This window comes from Protopterus annectens, chromosome 1.part0, assembly GCF_019279795.1.
Source record: "Protopterus annectens isolate FY-2018-M chromosome 1.part0, PAN1.0, whole genome shotgun sequence".
NCBI classification, from domain to species: Eukaryota; Metazoa; Chordata; order Ceratodontiformes; family Protopteridae; genus Protopterus; species Protopterus annectens.
This window is the reverse complement of record NC_056725.1, coordinates 1,383,845,439-1,383,869,592: the sequence shown is the minus strand read 5'-3', so window position 1 is coordinate 1,383,869,592 and position 24,154 is coordinate 1,383,845,439. Positions and strand designations below refer to the sequence as shown.

At 39.2% G+C, this 24,154-nt stretch overlaps 1 protein-coding gene across 2 annotated transcripts in view; it reads left to right on the top strand.

The window, feature by feature from the left end:
- The window catches only part of RRAGD (Ras related GTP binding D), an 865,206-nt gene that overhangs the window by 188,517 nt on the left and 652,535 nt on the right, over window positions 1–24,154 (top strand). For both annotated transcript variants that reach the window (XM_044067081.1, XR_006364236.1), the window contains exon 2: window positions 17,149–17,438. In XM_044067081.1, coding sequence (XP_043923016.1) covers window positions 17,149–17,438 — 290 coding nt within the window. The remainder of the gene's footprint in view (window positions 1–17,148; window positions 17,439–24,154) is intronic.

Here is a 24,154-nt window from a genome sequence, read left to right as displayed (position 1 = left end):
AGGTTGACCAGGGCATTCCTCCAGTCATGGGATTTTACTCTTTTTTGCAACAGTTTCTTTCTTCTGTTGTAGAGTTTGTTTGTGGCAGAGGACCACCAGATTGGCTTCCTTTTTTTGGAGGATAGCATCTTGGTTCTATTAGGGATAGCATGATCCATGCACTCGTGTAAGTGCTTATAAAGTGCATTTGTGTAGGATTCAGCAGTCGTACCTCTATTGTCCATCTGCATGGGTGTCATGAAGTTTGCCACTAATGTCTTAAGAAGTGTGAAGTTGGCTTTGGAGAAGTTTTTACGGTGGTTTCCTTATTGGGGGGGGGGGGGGGGATGTGGATGTCTAGGGTGATTAGCTTGTGGTCGGATCTGACCAACGAGGAATTGACCTCTGGTGTGGAACACCGGTTGCCCATGTTGGTAATGACCAGGTCTAGGATATTACTGCCCCTGGGGGTGTGAATAAGTTGAACCAAGGCGTTGGAATTTATGAATTCCAGAAAGCGTTGAGCAAAAGAGTTGGTACATGAGTAGTTTTCCCAGTTAATGGTGGAGTAGTTGAAATCGCCTATTATTAGGGTGTTAGGTTGTACCCTAATACTTTCCATTGTATCAAGAAATGAGGAGTGGGAATCCTGGGGCATGGTGGAGGCTCTCTAGCAAGCTACAATTTGGATTGTGGTCTTGCCCAGAGTTAGTTGCACTTGGATAATCTCGGATGCATTATGCTGTTCAACTAGCCTGGAGGTGTGGATATCCTTAATGAATATGGACACGCCTCCACCTTTAGTGCTTCATTCCAGGTTAGGTGGCCAAAAGGTGTGGTATGAATTATAGCCTGGTAATGCAGGGGTGTTCTCTGGAGCTTTGAACCAGGTCTCTGTCACTGCACAGATGTCGATGTTCTCCATTTTAAGAAGTGCCTCAAGTGAGTGCATTTTGAGGTTTAAACTTCTAGCATTGAGTAGCATTACCCTCAGATTTTGCTTGCTTGTACCTGTTACAGTGGTGAATTTGTCATTTGAACCTTGCCTAAAAAAGGCACTATAGGGGTAGCAAGAACCTTAGCCAGTATCTGGAATCCCAAGGGTGACAGGTGCAAGCCATCTCTGGCAAAGCATCGTGGTCTGTCGATCATGTCGTCCCAGGCAGACAAATACTGGATTCCCTTAGAATGACACCAGAAGGTTAGCCAGTTGTTGAAGTCATTCGTTTTGTCCTTGTACTGTGGCATCATTCTGGGTGATGGCAGGATGCTACTCAGGGCCAGGGTCATACCTGCCTGGGCTATAAGATCGGAGAGCTCCTCCATGTCTCTTTTCATGTAGTCCATGGAGGTACATCTCAGGTTATTCATAGCAACATGGGCAATGACAGTGTTATATTTGTACTTGTTGTGCAGTGACCTGAGTGCGTGCGTTATGTGGCGGATCCTGGCACCTGACAGGCAGCAGTAACTTTCTCCTTGTTTAGCCTGGTGAGTGGAACATCAGTGTGCCTGACTATAGAGTCACCTATGACTAGAGTGTTGGATACGTTGTTATGCCTTATCGGCTGTGGTTGAGTGGCACACTGAGTTTGTGGGCTATGTGTCACTTGGGTTGTGTTGGGGGGTGGAGTTTGCTTGCGTTTCTGCTTTGGAGGTCCCTGATGCTTGGGCAGGTTTTTATTGAGAGCCTCCATTAATGTAGGTGTGTGTTTTGGAGGTGTAGGTTTTGAGGGACTATGTGATGAGTGTGGTTTGGTGCAAGTGTTTACCTTCTCCTCTTGACTGTCTAGTCCAGTCTTGGGTGAAGAGAGCTTTGCTTCCAGTTTGGCAATATAAGTGCATCTCTCACAAGTTGTAGTGTTGGGTGGTAGGAGGACAGGGTTGTCTGTGTACATGAGGCAATTGCTGCATTGCCCCAAGATGCCCAGATTCATTCTACTTTCACCAAGCCCTAATTCATGTTTAGCTCTGTTTTTAAGCAACTAGTATGCCAGCGACACTTGTTTTGTCTTATTTTTCTGACTTTCCTGGAGAATAATGTTTTCTGCAATGCTGTAAAGATATTTAGAAAGTTTGCCAGGGCCTTCCGCACCGTTTTCTTTACAGATAACTTTCTGCTCTATCACCTGTAGTTTTAAAATAAGTGCAGTTTCTTTATTTGGGAAACAAACTTCCCAGTGACATAAAGTAAATTAACTATGAGCCTTTTAAATGTCCAAAGGGAGGAATCTGAACAACAGTGAGTCAGTGAATTTGGAAATTAAGATTTGATAGATCTGTAGACCCATCTTGTTAAAATACCATTTAGTAATGTATAATTTCCAGTAAGGTTGAACTTTATTATCTCAGGCATAATATGTGAAATATCTTACAATACAGCATTTCTATTCAGGAATGCCATGTTTGATCTCTACCAGTTTGAACTGACATTTCCTTGAAAAATAAAGTTATCTATGGAGAAGTTTTATTACACTTAAAACAGAGCCACCTCTAAGTGATTTACAGATGAGGAGAGAAATCTAGGCCACACTGTCAAGTAATTAAGCCTGTACTCCATTTATTTGTTAAATTACTGCTTAGTTGACTAGTGCATCATTATCCCCTATTTTACTATGCAACTTTCCCACTGCAAATCTACAGGTCAAAGTCTCTGCATTCATATTTATTAATCAGGGCAATTTTCATTTATAAGGAGCCAAGTGTGAAGTAAGTAATTGTTATTGACGTCGGTCAGTTTCTGTTAGGATTTCAGCAAATTATCATAACTCCTTGTCTTATTAGGCCCAGATGTCACACATATTACTTATGAGATTTCACCTCCAGAAGTATAGCTCTGTCATCACATTATCTACAATAGTAAATTTTCATATTAAAAGTGAAATCTCATTTTAAGATGTAAAATTATGAATTGGCAGTAGCATAATTGATTGAGACCCTGATATAAACTTTTTGAAAAGATTTATAATGAAAAAATATAAGTCCAAATTTAATTTGGTGAATGTTTTGTAGCATTACTGATATTTCAAAATGTTTTCCTACAGCTGGCAGAATGTAAAAATATGCAACACTCATGTTCATGAGGAAGGAGCATAAAAACAATATTTTGAAAATTTGGAATAAAAATACTAAAGACAACCACAGTTATGAGTTTTCCTTTAGTCTGGTGTGTACATCAATCTAAAACAAAAATGAAACCCATCAGAATACACCAGGAATGTGACAGGTATAATCAAAACTTTTTTCTAGTCCAGCATGAAATTCTGCATTTGTAGTACAATTAGTCATTTGTACAAGATGTGAACAATTGTATCACGTTTGTTCATTGTGTAGACTCTTGACAGTGCCATGTTGACTAATATGGGACAAAATCTTCAAATACTACTTGAGTTACTATCTTGCATTGAATTTGGCAAATGCATTACTCAATTATTCAAATTATTTTGCAAATTAACAACTGTCATTTTCAGAGCTGGTATATGGTGGTTTTATTTTACAGTCTAGAATGAGAGTTTATGTTTGAGTCACATAACTATCTTCAGAGTGAGAGATAAAAAGTTTATTTACTGTTGTTTATCACATATAAGAAGAATGTTATGCAAATTAAGAGCAACAAGTGTAAACGTTACCAAAATAAGGCACACAAATTTAACTTTACAAGTGCAGTTTTTTATCTTATTTTAGTATTTATTTATTTATTTATTGCTGTTTGATAACTGGGTAAGTGATTTGGTCTACTGGCTCTTTTCAGCCACAGCCCGAAAGACTTGAGCCGTTTTCAGTAATTTGATACCAAACCTGCAATGAATGCAACAATTCATTCAGAGTCAAGTACATGTAATAAATGGCATTTCTCAGAGCTAAACCACTTTTTACAGTTTTGGCAAATCTCAATAACATTAACACAAAGAAAAGTTCAGCACCCATATTTTTTTATTGTGTACAGATAATGCTGCAAGAAAAAAAATCTTGAATTGCTGCTGAGATATTTGCCTTCCTCATCATAGTGACGCTATAGTACCATGGTTTGGTTTTGATAAAACGAATGATGGCTTTTCTACCTTGTTCTCACTTTTCCTTACAGAAGGCCCATGAATGGTAAAGCAGTAAAGTACAGTTGTAGATGTTCGAGTGTATTCACTGTTGCAGTCATCACATTTAGGTTATCTGCTTGCAGTACCCCTCAGTCGGCCTGATTAACAAAGTCTTGGGTCCTGCGTCTGTTGCTGTCTCTTCCTCTGTGACGTCAGGTCGTCAGGGGTATAAAACATGCAGCCGACGCCATTACATCAGTTTTTCTTGCCCCAGATGTCAGGTGCCCCCCTGACGGGAAGCAATTAAATCTATAAATATACAAGGTTATACCTCCAACAAAAAAGCAAATACACCAAAAAGCTTTTAAGCATAGTAAAGGAGAGAAGAGGTATTGCCAAAAGAAGTCATAGGGCTGGAGGGAGGATAATCAGGACTGCAACAGTGAATACACTTGAACATCTACATTTATGGTAAGTGTACACAACTGTACTATGTTCTTTGTGTTTCACTGTTGCAGTCATCACATTTGGGTAGATTCCCAAAGCTAAGGATGGGAGGAGAATTTAGATAGCATTAGGACCAGCTATAAGGCTCTGCAAGACTGCAGTGGCAAAGCCAGCTCTGGATTTAGAGAAAATTGGCAAATGGTAATGCTTGGTGAAAGTATGTACAGAACTCCAGGTAGCAGCTTCTAGGATGTCCCTGGTAGGTACGCCTCTGAGAAAGGCTGTAGAGGTAGATGCAGCCCTGGTTGAATGGGGTCTGATCCCCTGTGGGATAGGTTTTCCATGGTGCTTATAGCAGAAATGAATGCAATGACCTATCCATTTAGATATGGTTTGCTTTTAAATAGCCTTTCCCTCTGTCCCTGCAGCAAATGCCACCAGCAGTTGTTCAGATTTCCTTTGAGGTTTAGTCCTGTTCAAGTAGAATCTAAGTTGTCTTTGCACATCTAAGGACTGCAGTATCTGTTCCCCTTTGTTCTGTGGATTAGGAAAGTAGGTTGGCAAATGAATGGACTGATTAAGGGCCACACTGGATACCACCTTGGGCATGAAAGAGGGATTGGTCCTGAGGAACACCCTGTCTGCAGGAAAGGTGTTGAAAGGCTCCACTGCCATAAGGGTCTGTAATTTAGATACTCTTCTTGCTGAAGTGATTGCTAAAAGGAAAGCTGTTTTCCAAGAAAGGAATTTTAAATTTGCAGTAGCAGCTGGCTCGAAAGGAGGAAGGGTGAGTTTCTCCAATACAAAGTTAAGGTCCCGGGCTGGAGTTGAAGCTCTCCTGGGTGGTCTTAAATTTTTGTCCCCTCTAAGGAACTGCTTGAGCAGTGGATGGGAGAAGAGGGGAGGTTCTGTGTTATAATGAGCTGAAATGGCTGAGGCGTGAATTTTTATTGAGGAAAAAGACAGGCCGTTGTGAAGCATCTCAGTTAAGTATTGTAAAATCTGAGGTAAATTGGGCACTGCTGTGCTCATCCCTTGAGATTGGTTCCAGGAACAGAATCTTTTCCATATTTCAGCATAAGATTTTCTAGTACTAGGCCTCCTTGCCTCTAAAATGATATCCATCACTGGTTTACTGAGGGATGGTAAAGGAGAGATTAGGTAATTAGCCAGGCTGTTAGGTTTAGTGTTTGAAACTGAGGGTGCAGAATCTGGTTCTCCTGCTGAGACAGCCGGGTAGGAATCTGAGGCAGGTGCCATGGGGCCAACAGTGACACACTGCACAAGAGGAGGTACCAGTGTTGGCGTGACCAGTCTGGTGCAATCAAAATTGCCCTTGGTTTGTCTTGCTTGATCTTTAGTAGTACCTTGGAGAGCAGAGGCAGAGGAGGAAAGGCATAAACTGATAAGCTTTTCCAGCTGAAGGACAGAGCATCCACTTTCCAAGCTTGTCTGTGGAGATTCCTTGTGCAAAATTTGTCCGATTGATAGTTCTGGGGGGAGGCAAACAGGTCTCTAGGCTCCCCCATTTGCTTGTCAACATGTTGAAAATCCTTGGTTCCAGTTTCCACTCGTGTTGGCCCATGAGGTTTCTGCTTAGTTTGTCTGCCAGTGTATTTAGTTTCCCTGGCAGGAATTGAGGCTGTAGATGCACTTGGTAGCTCAAGGCTGTGTTCCACAATGCCATGGCTAGTCTGCAGAGAGGGTAAGAATGCGTACCCCCTTGCTTGTTTATGTACCACATAACAGTGGTGTTGTCTGTCTTTACTATTAATTGTCCTGGAAGAATGTGGTCCTCGAAGGCTGTCAGAGCATTCTGTACAGCTAACATTTCTTTTTGATTGATATGCAGGTGCATTTGACTTGGGTTCCATTTGCCCTGAATGCACTTCCCTGCCAGGTGAGCCCCCATGCATAGTCTGATGTGTCTGTTGTTAGGGTTTGGGTGGCAGGGGGTAATGTGAATGGTAGTCCCTTGTTTTGGTGGCAGGCCTCTGCCCACCAAAGGAACTCTAGGCATAGGCAAGGTATGATAGGAATCATTGCTTCTAGATCCTGAGAATGTTGACACCATAGGCTTTTTAGATACCATTGTAGTTTCCTCATATGCAGTCTTGCATATGGAATTAGAAGAATGCAGGAGGCCATGAACCCCAAAGCTTGTAGTATTTGCCTTGCAGATAGCAGGGTTTTTGTGGCCACTTGTTTGAAGTAGGTTGTCAAATGAATTTGTTTCTCTGGCGTGAGGAAAGCCGTCTGGGAAGTTGTAGTCAAGCTTGCTCCCAGGAATATTATTTGTTGACAGGGTACCAGGTGTGACTTCTTTTCATTTATGGTGTACCCCAGACAAGTTAGCACCCTTTGTACAAAGGCCAGATGTTTCAAAAGTATGTCCTGGCTTTCTGCCTGAATTAGACAATCATCCAGGTATGGGTATATTTGAATATTTCTTTTCCTGCAAAATGCAATGACTGGAGCTAGGCACTTTGTGAATACTCTGGGCGCAGTAGATAAGCCAAAGGGTAGTGCAGAGAACTGATAATGTGTGTCGCCTGCTTTGAAGCTTAGGTATCTTCTGCAAGATTCCCTGATTGGAATGTGCAGGTATGCTTCCTTTAAATCTAGTGTTGCCAACCAGGCATCTTTGCCTAGCATAGAAAGCAACTGGTGAAGGGTCAGCATCTTGAATTTTGGAATCACCAAAAAGGTGTTTAGAGTAGACAGGTCCAGGATAGGCCGCCATGAATTATCTTTTCTGGGTACCAGGAAAAGTCTTGAGTAGAAACCTTGTCCCTTTTCCTCTTCTGGTACCAATTAAATAACCCCTATGCTTAAGAGAGAGAGTACTTGCTTTTGGGCCTCTGCCCACTGATTTGGAGGTAGATCCGGCCAACCTTTTGGAGTTGGTAACATGTGGAAGTGAAATCTGTATCCTTGGGACACTATATTTAAAACCCATTTGTCCTGGATAATCAGTCCCCAGTTCTTTGCATGAAGTGCAATCTTTCCTCCCAAAGGGGCAGACAGTTGAGAAGTGCTTGGAAGTTTTAAAAAGAAGTCATTGAGACAGTTTAGCCTAGGGGGGAGTTTTATTACTCCCAGATTTGGAAGTGGAGGCCCCCCACTGCTTAGTCCTGTGCGTCCCCTGGGACTGAAACCTGGGTGCTCTGCTGGATCTGGTTTGGACTGAGAAGGTCTGGAAGAGGCAGGAAAGGACCAGTTCTTTGAAGGCCATGCTCGGCATTCTATGTTGGTAAAACCATACAGAGAATGAAAGATAGAATTGCCGAGCATATGAGGGACATCAAAAATAAGAAGACAAGTAGTGCCCTTTATAGACATTCTGTCATATGTCAGAATTTTAAGAAGTTTTTTTTTTCATTATTGACATAGTGAAGAAAAGGAGAAGAGATGGCAATACTAAAAGTGATTTTAGAACTAAGAGAAACAAAATGGCAATTGACATTAAATGTTAAGAATTCTCCAGGTATTAATGGCAATATTTCTATTGTACCCCTTCTCAAATGGAAGTCTTTTAATATTTAATTCAGCCAGTGTGCATTCTTTAATTATGTCAAAAGGGTGGTTTAAAATCATTTTAGTATTTTTAACGTGTGATATAGGTTTTATATTTAATAGAATTACACTGCACAGGATTTGGGGCGGCCACGGTGGTGCAACGGTTAGCATTGCTGACTCACAGGAAGAGGTTCTCCGGTTCGATTCTCGGCTGGAGTGCCTTCTGTGCGGAGTTTGCATGTCCTCCCTGTGGTCGCGTGGGTTTCCTCCGGGTGCTCCGGTTTCCTCCCACATCCCAAAGACATGCAGTAGGTGGATTGGACACTCTAAATTGGCCCTAGGTGTCAGTGTGTACTTGTTTGTGCCTTCTGTGGAAGGTTGTTCGCTGGGCTGGCAACTTGACACTGTAAAACTCCACTGCCAATCATGAGCGGACAGATGATCCGCTGTGGCGACCCCTAACCGGGAAAAGCTGAAAGAAGAAGATGATACTGCACAGGATTTTAAACCAGAATTGCAATGATTGAGTTTTTATATGTGTGATGTCATGTGTATTTTAATGTAAATAGGAAGTGATGTATATGTTGAGTGACTTTGATGATGTCATGTGTATTTTACTATAAAAAGGAAGTGATGTGTATGTTTAGTGACTCTGATGATGCCTAGGATTTGAAGGTGAAAGCGCTTAGTCACAAATAAAGCTGGTTCTCTTTCCTGCCACTGTGCTGTTTTTTCCACGTTTTTTATTTTTGGAAGTAAAGAACGCTGACTCCACGGACTCCAGAAATGCTCACTGCCCATAAACAAAATCCAAACTAGTAGCAATGATGGAAATACTGTGTGAAAGCACACCAGCCACTTGAATTGTTAAAAATTCTTCATTTAATATTTCATGGGTTAAGCGCTTTCACTCACGCAACTGTGAGCTTTATCAGAACAACAGTAAAAAAAGAGAATGCAGTTTAAATACTCCGTTTGGTGCCAAATCTATATGTATTAAAGTGACAAGGCACACAAAAGATTCCGTACATAAAATACCTCGTACGCTTCACCTAATGTCACCTACAACACTTATTTACAGCCAAACGTCTTGTTATTAATGTAAAATAAATATCTACAAATATAACATCAAAAAATGTCAAAAAAAATTATATATATATATATATATATATATATATATATATATATATATATATAAAAACACCCTTCACTATATTCAAATGCATTATATACTGACAGATTCTGATTGTTCACATAAAAAATAAAAAATAAACCATAATCGTCTACAAATGTACATACTTATTTTTAAATAAATTATTAAAAATTACTACGATCATCAAACTTACAAAATGTTATTGAAATCTTCGTGTGTTATGTACGAATAATGGTTAGGCAATGACATCCTTGTGTGTCATAAGCTTGACCTTGTCTAAATAAAAAAATCATGTTAAAGAATTTGTTTAATGGATAATAATGGTTTAATGGTTAAGTAATCATTAAGCCCCGGAGGAGTCGAGACATCAGTGAATAACTGCCACCATAGTTCCTTATAAGCCAATATTGCCTTAATGTTGCCTCCTCTAGGGTCATGGGCAACATTTTCCAAAATGGCAAACTTAAAAGAGTGCTCTACGCCCCTGCTTCTCTACGTGTCTGTATAGAGCATTGTTCACATCCTTCCTCCTGATACTATATAGGTGTGCATAAATGCGTTTTTTTAAATTCCTTTCAGTCTTCCCTATATAGTATCCCACAACTGAAACCTGTAATGACGTTCAGTCCACAAGTAAAAAGATGATAGCGATAATGAATGCCAAAAAGTAAATCGCTTTTTCCACGCAAAACAAACTGCTAAGTACCTCCGAGTTGTTTGATTCTTTTGGAATACAGTATATGAAAAAACTGTTAAAATTTAATGATGAGAAATTATGTAAAATTATAAATGAAGTAGAACAACTGAATGATGTTATACTTAATGATTTAATGTATGACAGTTGGGAAAAGTTATATTCAAAACAGTTTGACTTAGCACATGCCAAAACGAAAAAAGCTTATGATAGGAAATGCAAGAAAATCAACAGGGACACGGAACAATACAACAAAGGTTTAGTGTACTCATGGGGAGGGGGACGACAAGTAGGAGACATGGACATAGACACACATAACAGCAATAGTAGAAAAGGTCCCCAGAGTAAACATCAAACTTATTACACACACGAAGGACATTATAATTATGGAAATGTTTATCAGGACAGGAATGTTGGCAGTCAATCGGACTGGAAAAGGGGAGGAAAATGGAAGAAGAAAAATCACAAGTATTAGATGGGAATAAGAGTAAGAAGAAGGTGGGAATTTTGAGTGATACTCATGATGCCTTTATAGTTGACCCTGATATCATTAGTAACGGAATTATTTCCAGTTACAAACAGTTTAAAATATTTAATTACACTCAAATGCCTTTAGACAAAGCACATTTCTGTCTGCTGTCCAAGGGAATTAAATTTATTCCTACTACTCGGTTCAGACTAGTGAATTGTCTGAGTGAATTTAAACTGTTCATTAGGAAGCTAAACTTAGCTTTGTTATTTAAGGACAATGGGAACTATAACACTATCAATAATGACACCTTAAAGAGAAAAAGTAGTTTTATTCCAGTAATGGATCCTGGTGTACAGGTGTACGATAAGTTAGTAACACAGCAGATTTATCAGTTTAATAACAAGAACAAAAAGAAAAAAATTAAACACAATTTATCATCAGAAGAAGAAGCTGTGTTGCACAGGTTAAGAGGTGACAAAAACATAAGGGTCATGAAGCCAGATAAAGGAGGAGGCATAGTGTTATATGACAGTTTAGTATATAATTCCAAGATGCATTACATTCTTCATGGTTCAGGGAATTATGAAACTGTATCCTTAAATGAAGTTAACATAGCATACAGATGGATAGATCTGCATATTGAAGAATTCTGGTTAGATGGACGGGTATCTGAGGACTTATACAATTTTTTAAGAGTAGATCATCCTACAATGGCCACCCTTGTGGGTATTCCTAAAGTACATGAAGACAGTGACAACCCACTGTTTAGACCAATAATTTCTGGCAGTAAATTCAAAACATTTCCTTTAGGAGTTGCAGTGGATTCCATGCTCAAACACCTCTATGGTAACATACCCCATATGGTTAAAGACTCATGGGAATTCCTTATGAATTATCTAGTAGATATTTGGAAACAATGTTATTTATTTGCATCTATTGATGTTATAGACCTTTTTTCATGTATCCCAAGATATGAGGGAATGGAGGCTTTTACCAGCAGCATCAGAAAACATAGTTGTCTCAAATGGGATAGAATATGTCTGATTGTGGAACTCATGTCCATAGTTTTGGACCACAACTACATATATTATGAGGGTGAACTATTTAGGCAAATGAAGGGTGTAGCCATGGGGGCAGCCTGTGCCCCCATTTTTGCAAACTTAGTTATGCTTGATTGGGAGGAAGAGGTTGTGTTTAAGAGTCACCACTACAGTAACATAAAATACTATTCACGTTTTCTGGATGATATCTACATTTTATGGGAAGGTGACCAGGAGTCTTTTTACACATTTATGGAATACATTAATGGGAGTAGTGAATATTTGAAATTTACTTCTGACTGTAGTGACATAGGAGTGGCATATTTGGACACCTTCATTTCCAACAGTACGACCGGTTTTAAGTCCAAGATTTACAGGAAGAACACTTTTTCAAATTCCTATATAGAATATAGTAGTAATCACCCTAGAAAATTATTACACAATATATTTAAGGGACAATGTATCAGAGCCCTTAGAATGACATCTGACTATGATGATATGATTGAGGAATTGGGTTACATTTTTGAACTATTTAAGGATAGGGGGTATGATCTTAAGATGATGAGAGAGGTTATGGAATATGTAACAATTGAGTGGGGAAGAAAGTACACCCCATTATTAGGAGCTAAGGTCATGACTGACCATTTGCACTACAATTCAGAAAACAAAAGAAAAAATGTTAAGGCTTATAAAACTGCCTGTATATTGGAGTATGGACCACATACTAACCAAATTAAAGATATATTAACTAGAAATTGGAATGTATTGTTGACCGACCAGGAAAAGATAGACATCTTGGGCATTACACCTACTTTTGTGCTTAAAATGGGGAGTAATTTAAAAGCACTTTTAGAAAGGGGATTGGATGGTAACAGAACTCTTGACACAAAGGCACACACATCTAGATGTGGAGCATGCAATCAGTGCTCTTCCATTTTTGAAGGCACAGGACTGTTTTTGGATAATGTCAACAGAACCAAGATAACGTTTAAACAGGGCAACTGTAACTCTAAAACAGTAATATACTTGGCTAAATGTGAGGCTTGTGCTGGATATTATATTGGGAAGACAGAAAGAAAACTAAGGGAGCAAATCTATTCCCATCTGTACAGTATTAAGACTAAAGATCCAAAAAATGCTTTATTTAAACATATAGACCAGAATGGAGTTAATCACGTTTAAATTTGCTATATTAGAAATTGTAACACCAAATGCCAGGGGGGGCAATTATAAAAATGCACTTTCATATAAGGAGTTATGGTGGCAGTTACATACGGATGCCACAACCCCACCTGGACTGAATGAACATATATCTATCAAACCTATTTTAGAAAATAGGTAAAGACAGACACACTAGATATTAGCATATTTAAATATATATATTATTATCGCATTTTTATGTGCATTTGTCGGGTGTTTTGTTTATATGTCATATATGTACATTGTTTTACATATTTTTTACATATTTGTATATATATTTTTATACACATTTTTTATTTTTCACTGTAATTAGAAAAGGTTTTATAGATTTTTTTAGATTTATTATATGAGAGTTGTTATTTGGGTAGGTTAGCTTTAAAAAGCTGATGTTTTTTGGCACCAGTGGCGGTATTTAAACGTCTTTGAACAGCTGTTATAATGTTCTGAAGAAGCTCACTTTTATGTGAGTGAAAGTGCTAAATTTTGTGAGTTAATAAATGTTTGTCAGTGTTTCTACGACTGCGGACATTGTTATTCCAAGTTCAGAGGTACTTAGCAGTTTGTTTTGCGTGGAAAAAGCGATTTACTTTTTGGCATTCATTATCGCTATCATCTATATAGTATCCCGGGCAAGCTCCACATTTTGCTAAATAAATGACAAATTTGGAGTTGCAGTTACCTTGTCTGAATCTTATTCTATTTCTATTGACATTGCTTAAAACAATTCCTTCCTTCTCATTTATTGCCTGGCATTGACTTGCAACTACCACATTTTGATGTGTTCTTCTTATCACTGTCATTTACTTTACCCATTATTCCTCTTTCCAAATACATCTTGATGTTACAACCCATCTTGTATACAAATGTAGGTTTAGGACCCAATATGTCTGCTATTTCTTGGTCCACCATCATAACATTCCAATTATTTATTAAGATGTCCTTTATTTTGTTAGTGTGTGGACCATATTCTAACACACAAGCTGTATTGTAGTCCCCTTTGGTATCTGTGCGATTGAGGTCAGACTTTTCCATCATGTTAGTAGTCTTCCCTTTACTATTTGCTCCTAATAATGGGGTGTATTTGTGTCCCCATTCCTTAATTTAATAACATAATTCCTCACATCTTTCATCATATTTCTGTTGTACCCCCTTTCTTTAAATAATTCAGTAAATCCAGTTCTTCCATCATCTCTTTGTATTCCGAAGTCATCCTAATGGCTCTAATGCACTGTCCTTTGTATATATTATATAATAGTTTTCTAGGATGGTTACTAGTATATTCCAAATATCCATTTGTGAATGTACTTTTTCTGTGTATTCTGGACTTAAAACATTTGTCACCATTGGAGATAAATTTATCTAAATAGGCTATACATTGGAGATACATTTATCTAAATAGGCTATACATTGGAGATACATTTATCTAAATAGGCTATACATTGGAGATACATTTATCTAAATAGGCTATACATTGGAGATACATTTATCTAAATAGGCTATACATTGGAGATACATTTATCTAAATAGGCTATACCTTCTTTACTACTAGTAGTAGTGAAGTTGAGGAATTCACTACTTTGACTTAAATAGTCCAGAAAATTGTTTAAGACTACCTGATTACCTTCCCATAAGATGTATATATCATCTAGGAACCGTGAGTAGTATCTAACATGCTTGTAGTACTCACTTTTGAACACTACTGTCTCTTCCCAATCTAACATTACCAAATTGGAAAATATGGGGGCACAAGCTGCCCCCATAGCCACTCCCTTGGTTTGTCTGAAATGTTCACCTTCATATAATATGTAATTGTCATCAAGAACTAAGGACATCAGTTCAAGAATCAAGCAGACCTTATCCCAATCTAGGTCACTATATTTTCCAATACTATTAATGAAGGCTTCCATACCTTCCTCTTTGGGAATACATGAAAACAAATCTACAACGTCAATAGTGACATATATGTCCTTCCTTCCTTCCTTCCAGGTGTCAACAGGGTAATTCTTTAAAAACTCACGAGTCTTTAACCATATGAGTAATCTTCCCATACATATGTTTTAACATAGTATCCATAGCAACTCCCAACGGGAAGGTCTTGGATTTACTACCCGAAATTATAGGACAAAATGGTGGATTACTGACATTCTTATGTATCTTGGGTATCCCCACTAAAGTTGCCAGTTTGGGATATTCTACTTTCAAAAAGTTGTAAGTATCTTCCATAATCCTTCTATCAATAAGAAATTCCTCCACATGCAAATCTATACGTCTGTGTGCAATGTTGATTTCATTAATAGAGACTATCTCATAATTGCCTGATAGATGTAAGATCTCATGCATTTTGGAGGTGTGCTCCAAACTATCATATATTACACCACCTCCTTTGTCTGGTTTCATTACCCAAATACTTTTGTCTTCTGTCAGGTCTTTCAAGGTTTTAATCTCATCCATAGTTAAATTACATCTAGTTTTTTTACCCAATAACCTGTTCTGCAACTGGTAAATCTGTTTGGTTACCAGTCTGTCGTAAACCAACACATTTGGATGCATGGGAGGAACATAACAACTCTTCTTCCTAACTATACTTGAGCCGCTTGTCCTTTGTTCAGTGTCTGTAATAGTATCATTGAACAAAATGGCTAAATTGAGTTTTCTAATGAATAGTTTGAATTCACTTAAACAATCCACTAATCTGAAACATGTGGTGGGAATATATTTCATTCCCTTAGAAAGCAAGTCAAAATGTGCTTTTTCTAAGGGAAGATGTGTGTAGTTATATATGTTAAAGTTCTTGTAACTAAAAATGATACCTTCTGTAGTAATTTTTTTAAAAATAAGTATGTACACTTGTAGACGATTATGGTTTATTTTTTATTTTTTATGTGAACAATCAGAATGTGTCAGTATATAATGCATTTGAATATAGTGAAGGTTGTTTTATATATATATATATATGTATACACATTTTTTTTGACATTTTTTGATGTTATATTTGTAGATATTATTTTACATTAATAACAGGACGTTTGGCTGTAAATAAGTGTTGTAGGTGACAGGTGAAGCGTACGAGGTATTTTATGTACAGAATCTTTCGTGCACCTTGTCACTTTAATACATATAGATTTTGGCACCAAACGGAGTATTTAAACTGCATTCTCTTTTTTTACAGTTGTTCTGATGAAGCTCACAGTTGTGTGAGTGAAAGTGCTTAACTCATGAAATATTAAATGAAGATTTTTTAACAATTCAAGTGGTTGGTGTGTTTTCACACAGTATTTGCATAATCTCTAGTGGTTTGGATTTTGTTTATGGGCAGTGAGTGTTTCTGGAGTCCGTGGAGTCAGCGTTCTTTACTTCCAGTCTTTTTTGCTATTTTGTTGATGGAACGCTTTACTAGTTCAGACGTTTTTTATTTTTGGTTTTATTAGTGATTTTCGCCCCTGGTGAGGTGGACTTTGTGTGTTGGATTTACTAGAGCAAGAAAAAGTTCCCACAATGGGGTACTTAGCTTTTAGTTGAAGACTTTGGTTCTGAAACTCGAAAACGAAAATTTCAGGAGTCGGCCGACCGGCACTTGCAAACTGCTTCTGCTTCAGGCACCGCACGGCAAGAAAGACTGATGTAATGACGTCGGCTGCATGTTTTATACCCCTGATGACCTGACGTCACGGAAGAAGAGACAGCAACCGACGCAGGACCCAAGACTTTGTTAATCAGGCCGACTGAGGGCTACTGCAAGCAGATAACCCAAATGCGATGACTGCAACAGTGAAACACGAAGAACATCTGTGTTTTTGCAGTTGGGGTGGTAGAATGTACTCTGTAGTACACCATGCAATACTTAGACTGACACCATTACATTTGTGTTACAAAGGTAGTTTGAGCTTGCAGAGGGCCCTCAAACTAAACATGGTAGCCAGAGGTTAGAGTAAATGAATAGGAGCTCTTCCTGTGGAAGTGTTGGCATTATAATATATGTTTAACAAAGGCATGGGAAAGGAATAGGAATGCACAGCTGTAGTTCAGTGTAATAGCGGGTGGAATGCTTCAGTGTGCAGTTTGAAAGGCCAGAGTAAAAAAAATTGTGTTGTGTAATTTAGCATTTCTGATTCTACACTTTAACTTTTGACCAGTTTTAGGAAGACCACAAAATCATATCTCTAATTAAACTTTTATGTTCAAGACACATTTTGGACTTATACTTAAAACCTGAGATTCTTTGATTGAAATTACAAAAACATCATAAGGTTGTAAACTGGAACATTCTCTTCTGTACTGTAAAACCTGAACTTTCCATTATAGTACACGTCTTGAGAAATTAAACTGTAGAACATTTTGAAAAAATGTAAACTGAGCACTATGCAAGAATGAAATTTAGTCATAGAATAATTGTCTTGTATACTTGTTTCTTCTATTTTTGCCTTGGTGGTTCAAAGTCTATTAAGTATTCCAGTGTAATTCATCCTATTCTATAATATGGATTCTACCTGTTTCAGAGTAGTCTTTGTCACAACGTTAACATTTATATTTAACTTTCAAATAAGCTGTTAATTTGAAAATAGTCAACATTGAAATACTTACTACTTGTTTAATGTGGTCTCTTTTTCCAGATTTTAGAGACCCCTTCAGTACTGAGATTAAGCCAAGAATCTTACTCATGGGACTGAGGAGAAGTGGGAAATCTTCCATTCAGAAAGTTGTCTTTCATAAAATGTCTCCCAATGAAACCCTTTTTCTGGAGAGTACGAACAAGATCTGCAGAGAGGATGTTTCCAACAGCTCTTTTGTTAATTTTCAGATCTGGGACTTTCCTGGACAGATTGATTTCTTTGACCCTACATTCGATTATGAAATGATCTTCAGAGGGACTGGCGCACTGATATTTGTCATTGATGCCCAGGTGATTCATTCAGAATTGGAGTACGTGTTTGTCTTGTACCTGTGTTTACTACTGTTTGTCCACATATGAGCCTGATGGATGTGTAAGTTCCTAAATAATGCATGCCAGGTCATGAGTTAGTTTCGGATGGCAAGAGATTTACACCCAGGAGTGTCTCTTGATGAAAGTAAATAAACATAGCCAAAAGTTTACTCAAATGGGGACTAAATAAATGTTTGCAGGTTTGATTTAAAGACAATAGTAAATTATCATGATTTTCATGTTGTTGTTATTGTTGTTGTAGCACCGCCACCGTGGGTTATGATCATGATTTTCATGTAAAAATGAAAATATTCTTGTCAGTTTATTAGTCCTTCCACCAGGAAAATAAACAGCAAATAGACGATTTTAACAGCATATATGCTCATGCTGTCAAGTATAATGTCAGTAATGTGGCTTCACACAGGGTGAATACTATTAGTTCATTTTAATTAAATGTACAGCAAGCTTACAATCATTCTTGACTTGGATAGCCTAGTGGATGACTTTTACCTGGTCTATGACTGTGATGCTAAAAAAAAATATATATATATTAGGGAAAATTTAGGGAAGCAGAGTACAACCTGTAATAGCAAAACTAGTAGGCCAACAAGTTCATGGCCAGGTGTAGAGACTAGCAGTTCATAGGTGTGTACTAGGCTAATGGCCCTGGAGCCTTTACAAGCCTAGCCCATAGGATTATCCTGGCATTGTGCCACCTGACCTTAGTTCCCAGTGTCTCAGTCAAGTAAAGCCACTGGAGTGATCCCTGGGGTGAATTTTTTATTTCCCATCCACTCATCAAGATTTCTCGAAGAGGGCCAGTGAGGTGCTCTGCTTGACATGTATGGGAAGTCTTTTCCATAGCATGGGCAGTCTCTGGGTTGTGAACGTGTCCCTCCAGCATGTTCTGTTGATTGTGGTAATGAGGTTGAGGTCTCTGGAGCGTGTGGTGCGGAGGGATTGGGATTTCTTCAGATGTAGCATTTCTAACAGAGCTGGTCAGACATGGCTTTGTAAGACAAGCAGAGAAAGTAGGCTATATAAGACAGACAATAGTTGGAGTTTTTTTAGTCTGTCCATATAGGACAGATGTTTAAGGCCTAGGCTCCTCTTTCTGAGGTACTTTTGCCCGTCTCCAGTTGTTGCAGGTGTTTAGTGAGGTACATGCCAAATGGGGCATTGTACTCAATGACTCGCCTAATGAGGGAGGAGTAGAGGGAGACAATGACCTCTTTCTTCCTGGATGCAAAACCCTTATGTAGTAATGAGATGTGCCACATAGAAGGACTTTCTGACCACAGTGGCAATGCAGTGGTCAAAAGAGAGGTTGCTGTCAACTTGTGTTCCCTGATCTCTTATAACGCCTTCTGTGCCCAGTGGACTACCATTTGATGTGGTAATTCATGGGAACGGGGTTTTTACCAAAGGGGATTATAACACATTTTTTGGCATTAAGCTTAAGGCCATGGTTCTGACACCAGTCGTTGGTCTCAGTGAGGCCTTTATGTAGGATGCCAACATCACTTGGGGAGTTAATAATAGCTTCCAACTTGGAATTGTCTGCAAACTTTGTCAGCCAGAGTCCCTTTGTGTTGGCCTGTACTTCAGAGTAGTAGATACCAAACAGGAGAGGACCCAGGTAACAGGTTCCATGTCAAAACTGAAAGAGAAAAAGAGACAGGGTGTGTAAAAATGAGTTTTATCTCTTTACATTCTTTCTGCATCCTGAATTGCTGTACTCACTGCAATTGGGGGGGGGTGAATGGTGTTGGTTTTCTTGGGAAACCAGGCCTCTTCCTTTTTGTATGTCCTAGCAGGTTGCTATGGCTTGTAGAATGCAGTGGGCAAAATGTGGAGATGTCAGTCACTTATGGAAGCAGATATCCTACTAGAAAGCCATGTTCCTGCTAGTTTCTTGTTCCTCACTGGAAAGCCCTTAGTAGAACATCACCTCTGAGACACACACACACTCTCGCCCCCCAGAATAGATGAGTGAATAGCTGCCACTCCCTCCCATCATTCTTGGTTAACTCCTACAGTACCCTGTTGGGCTGAGTAAGGTCTGTATTGCTGTGAGCCATTGAGCCACTGAGCTTGTCTGCATTCCACTTTCTGCATATCAGTAGATAATGTCTTCCCTGACTGACTGGCCAGACTAACAATTCTGTCACTGCAAGGATTCATCAATTCCATTTGAAGCTGGTGCACTTTTTTATCCAATGATATTTGATTGAACCTGTTATTTTTACATGTCCATCAATGAATACTCCTTTTATTGAAAGTTATATGATAAAGTATAAATTTCCTAACATTGCAGTGGATAGCAAGAAACATATTTTAACTGGTACGCAATCTTAAAGAAAATTGTGGACCTTGTTTGTGTAAAGGTGATTTAAAGAGACATTTGAAGTCTTTTTTTTTTTAATTTAATTTTTGCCCTCTTTGCAGTTGATCTTCAGTCGCTGCTCATGCCTCTTCTCAATGCTGGCTGAAAATAGCCACCTGATCCCCCTGGATCTTATCCAGTATTTGTCTCTCTGAATCGCTCCATGATTATCGCAGATTCTTACCGGTCCTTTTCCTCTACCCTTGTGGTAATCACCACTGGTGAGCGACACATCGTGTTAGCACAGGCACCCCCTCATTCATTCCCCTGCACATGTGTATACACACGCACACTGGTGGTAACCTTTTGGACTCCTGTCCTATGTATTTATTGATAATTTTGTATTTGTTACAGAGCTTCACTGTTTTTTTTTTCAAATTGAATGTTTTGGAAATGTTGCAGTTTATTCACTTTTGCCATTTGACCTTTCATTGACTATATCTACAGATATGCTTATCACTATAATATGTTCAGATTTTTTATAAAATATTCAGAACCAGACACTTTGATAGTTAGCCATTTATTTCACATTGTACAGAGTAATAGTATTAAACCAAAGGAAGTGAAACCATTGTAAATGTGAATGTCAGTCTGCACTTGTTAGAACTGATTTTTATTTAAACTAATAAAAACTATACATTTTTTAAAAAATACATATCATTTTAATTCTGATGTTATAGTAACACTAGTTGCAATAAGCTTATGATATTTAGTTTGTCAGCCAGAATACCTCACATGTATGTATTTTTTTATTTTGAATTATTCTATTGTACTTTAATTTCATTAGGCTTATCATTGAAAATAATGCTCCTTTTGGTATGTACTTGTCCAAGCTCATGGCACAGATGGAGTGACCACAATGCTTTCTCAATAAAGATAAATTACGAGACTAAATCATCAAAACTATGCAGACCCCTTAAAAGTTTTGTCTGTGTGTCTGTCTTCTCAGTATCATATAGGCTACTTAAATGTGACTTTTTTGCCTCACATATGGAGAGTTAACAGGCCCTATCCTGTCAGACCTACTACACATTTGCAAGTCCAACAGTAGCACAAACACTAAGTCAAGGGATCTCAGTCTTTTTTGCAACATAGTATCATAGAAAGTTACTAGGCTACTGGGCCTGAGGCCCTTGTAAGCCTAGCCAAGAGTTTACCCTATGTTTTGACAAGTCAGCAGCCCAAGCCCCTGTCCAGCAGGGATACAGGTGGAATCCCAGGGGTGTATTTTCTGTTTCCCAACCAGGTTGCGCTTAAAAAGGGATAATGAGGTACTCTGCTTGATTCAGAGAGGGAGTCTATTCCTCAGATGGGGGGAGTCTCTGGGACACAAATCTGTCCTGCCAACAAATCCTGTTGATGTCACACACCAGGTTGAGGTCGCGCATGTGGGTTACTTGAGTGGAGCCTGACTTCCAGATATGCAGCAGTCCCATCAAGGCGGGGTTTGAGATTGCTTTGTATGCCAGACAGAGGTCACCTCTGAGGATTCTCTATGAAACTGAGTAGAGGGACAAGGCTTTTAGTCTATATGTGTAGGTTAGATGTTTGAGGTCCTGGATTCTCCTGGTGAGGAATCTCTGTTGTCTCTCCAGCTGCTGCATGTGCTTTGCAAGGTACCTGCCGAAGGGGGCGGTGTACTCAGTAATTGGTCTTATAATGGAAGAATACAGGGATGGTATGACCTCCTTGTCCCTGGATGAGATACCTTTACTTATGAGGTGGGCTATGTAGAAAGCTTTCTGTACAACGGAAGCAGCATAGTGTTCAAAAGTCAGGTTGCTGTAAACCTGGGTGCCCAAATTCCTCCTGACTGATTGCATGCTTAGGACATTGTTATTAATGTGATAATATGTGGGGATGTCACTTTCCCCAAAGGAGATAATGATGCATTTTTTGGCATTCAGCTTGAGGCCATGTTTCTGGCACCAGTCATTTGTTTGGGTGAGACCCTCCTGGAGGATGTTCACATCACTTGGGGAATTGATGACCATGCCCAGCTTGCAGTCATCTGCAAACTTGGTCAGCCAAATCCCACTGGTTTTGACCTGCACCTCAGAGAAGTATATCCCGAATAACAGAGGCCCCAACACCAATCCCTGGGGTATGCTGCTCATTACGGGTCTAATGCTTGCGGTGGTTTCCCCTATTTTAATTAGGTGAGCTCTATCAGTGAACCAGTTTGCTATCCATCTGGTAACATATGGATTGATTCCTAGTTGAGAGAGTTTATCTATTATGCCCTAGTGGGGAATAGTGTAAAAGGCCTTGGCCAAGTCAAGGTAGGTGGTGTGCATCATCTTCCCCTCATCCATGGCTTTGGTGACTGTCTCACCTTCAAAGAAGTTGACCAGATTTAACAGACATGACCTCCCCTTGACAAAGCAAATCTGTGTGGGGTTGAGTGTTTTGGAGGTTGCCAATGTCACTGTTAATGAGGTCCAGGATAATCCATTCCTTGGTCTTGCAGATCAGGCTAGTTAGGCTGATGGGTCTATAATTTCTTGGATTGGTGGTCACTCCACCTTTGTGTAAAGGGATGACACTGGCTGCCCTCCACTCGGCTAGGACAAAGCCGGTACGCAGGCTTTGGTTGAATAGGGTGCCTAATGGTGCTGCAAGTTCATGCCTGAGTTCATGTAGGATGCAGCCTGGGATGTTATTGGGTCCCATGGAGGCTGGATTTTTTGCCATTGAGAAGGCAGTGATGACCTGTTCCCTAGAGATAAGGGGTAAGGGGCAGGTACTGGGGATGTTCCTGATTTACTGATGGGAAGACAGAGGGGTGAAGTTTTTGTTGAATCTGTCAGCCAGTAGGTTGGCTATATCTGCAGCATCTGTGTATGTGGTGGCCTTGACCACCAGTTCTGAACAGATCTGGGTGCTTCCTTTGAAATTGCAGACATATGTGAAGAAGGCCTTATGTTTGTCTCTAGTAGATGTGGCCAATTTGGACTTGAAGTTGGCTTTAGAGGATTTCACTAGTGCTCTTATTTGCTTGTGCAGGCGAAGGAGAGATTGCTTCCAACTGAGCACCTGCTCCTTCTTGGTCCTGGACAGCATTTTTTTTCCTTTTGTTATATAGTTTATTTATTGCAGATGTACACCAGACAGGTTTACTCTTCCTTGCAGAGGATGATTTTTGTCCTGTCGGGTGTTCCTGATTCCATTCATCTGTATAAATGCTCGTGTAGTACTTTGGTGTAGATTTGGACATTGGTGCCAGTTCTTGCAGAGGAGGAGGGGGCTGTGAAACGGTTTATATAATCCCTCAGGAGGTTGTAATCAGCTTTGGAGACGTTGTTTTGTTTGACCCTAGCTAGAGGGGGGTCAGGGGAGATGGTGACTTTGAAAGTGACCACTTTATGATCAGATCTCTTACCAGGGAGGATAATACAGTAGGGGTGCTGCAGTGGTTACTCATGTTATTTAATACCAAATCCAAGGTATTATCACCTCTTGTAGGGGTATCATCTAGCTGTTCCAAAGCATTTGCATTGATAAAATCTAGGCATCTCTGGGCATTTGTGTTCTGGCATGAGTAGTTTTTCTAATCTATGGTTGGGTAGTTCACCCTGGATCAGGGTAAAGGGTTGAATCTTGATATATTCAAAGAGGTCCAGATAGGTGGAGTGGGCATCCTGAGTCAAATTTGGGGGCCTGTAGCTAGCTATGATTTGAACTGGGGTCTTGTTAATGGTTAACTGCACCTGGAGTGTCTGCTGTGCATCATAATGTTTGACCAGCCTGGAGGTGTGTGCATCTTTAATATATATTGAAACTCCACCTCCTTTGGCTTTGTTGCCCACAGTTTGAGGTCTGAATGTATGATAGGATGAGAAACCAGGTAAGGCTGGGGTGCTCTCCTCAGCTTTGAACCAGGCTTCTGTGACAGCACAAATGTCAGCATCTTCTAGGGTTAAGAATGCTTGCAATGAATGCAGTTTTATGTTTAGATAAAAAGAACATGCTGGAGGGATAGATATGTATCATAGAGAAAACCATTCTTATGGAATCATCCTCCACTCTGCATAAAGCTAAGTACTTTACTTACTCTATTCAAATGAAATTTGGATGACTGGATGAAAAACTGTAAATTCACCCCTGGCTTAGCACTCATGTCCGATATGGAAAAGGGCACCAAGTAAATATCCCAGCATATTCTTATTCTACCTGCCTCTGGGTTATTCATACCCATAACATAAGGGCTAAACAAAATAGCTTGAGAATGTAAGGCAGGGATTCTTAATAATCTAACAGATCAATAACTTAGTAAGTATATGAATCAATATGTATAAGACAATTTAGC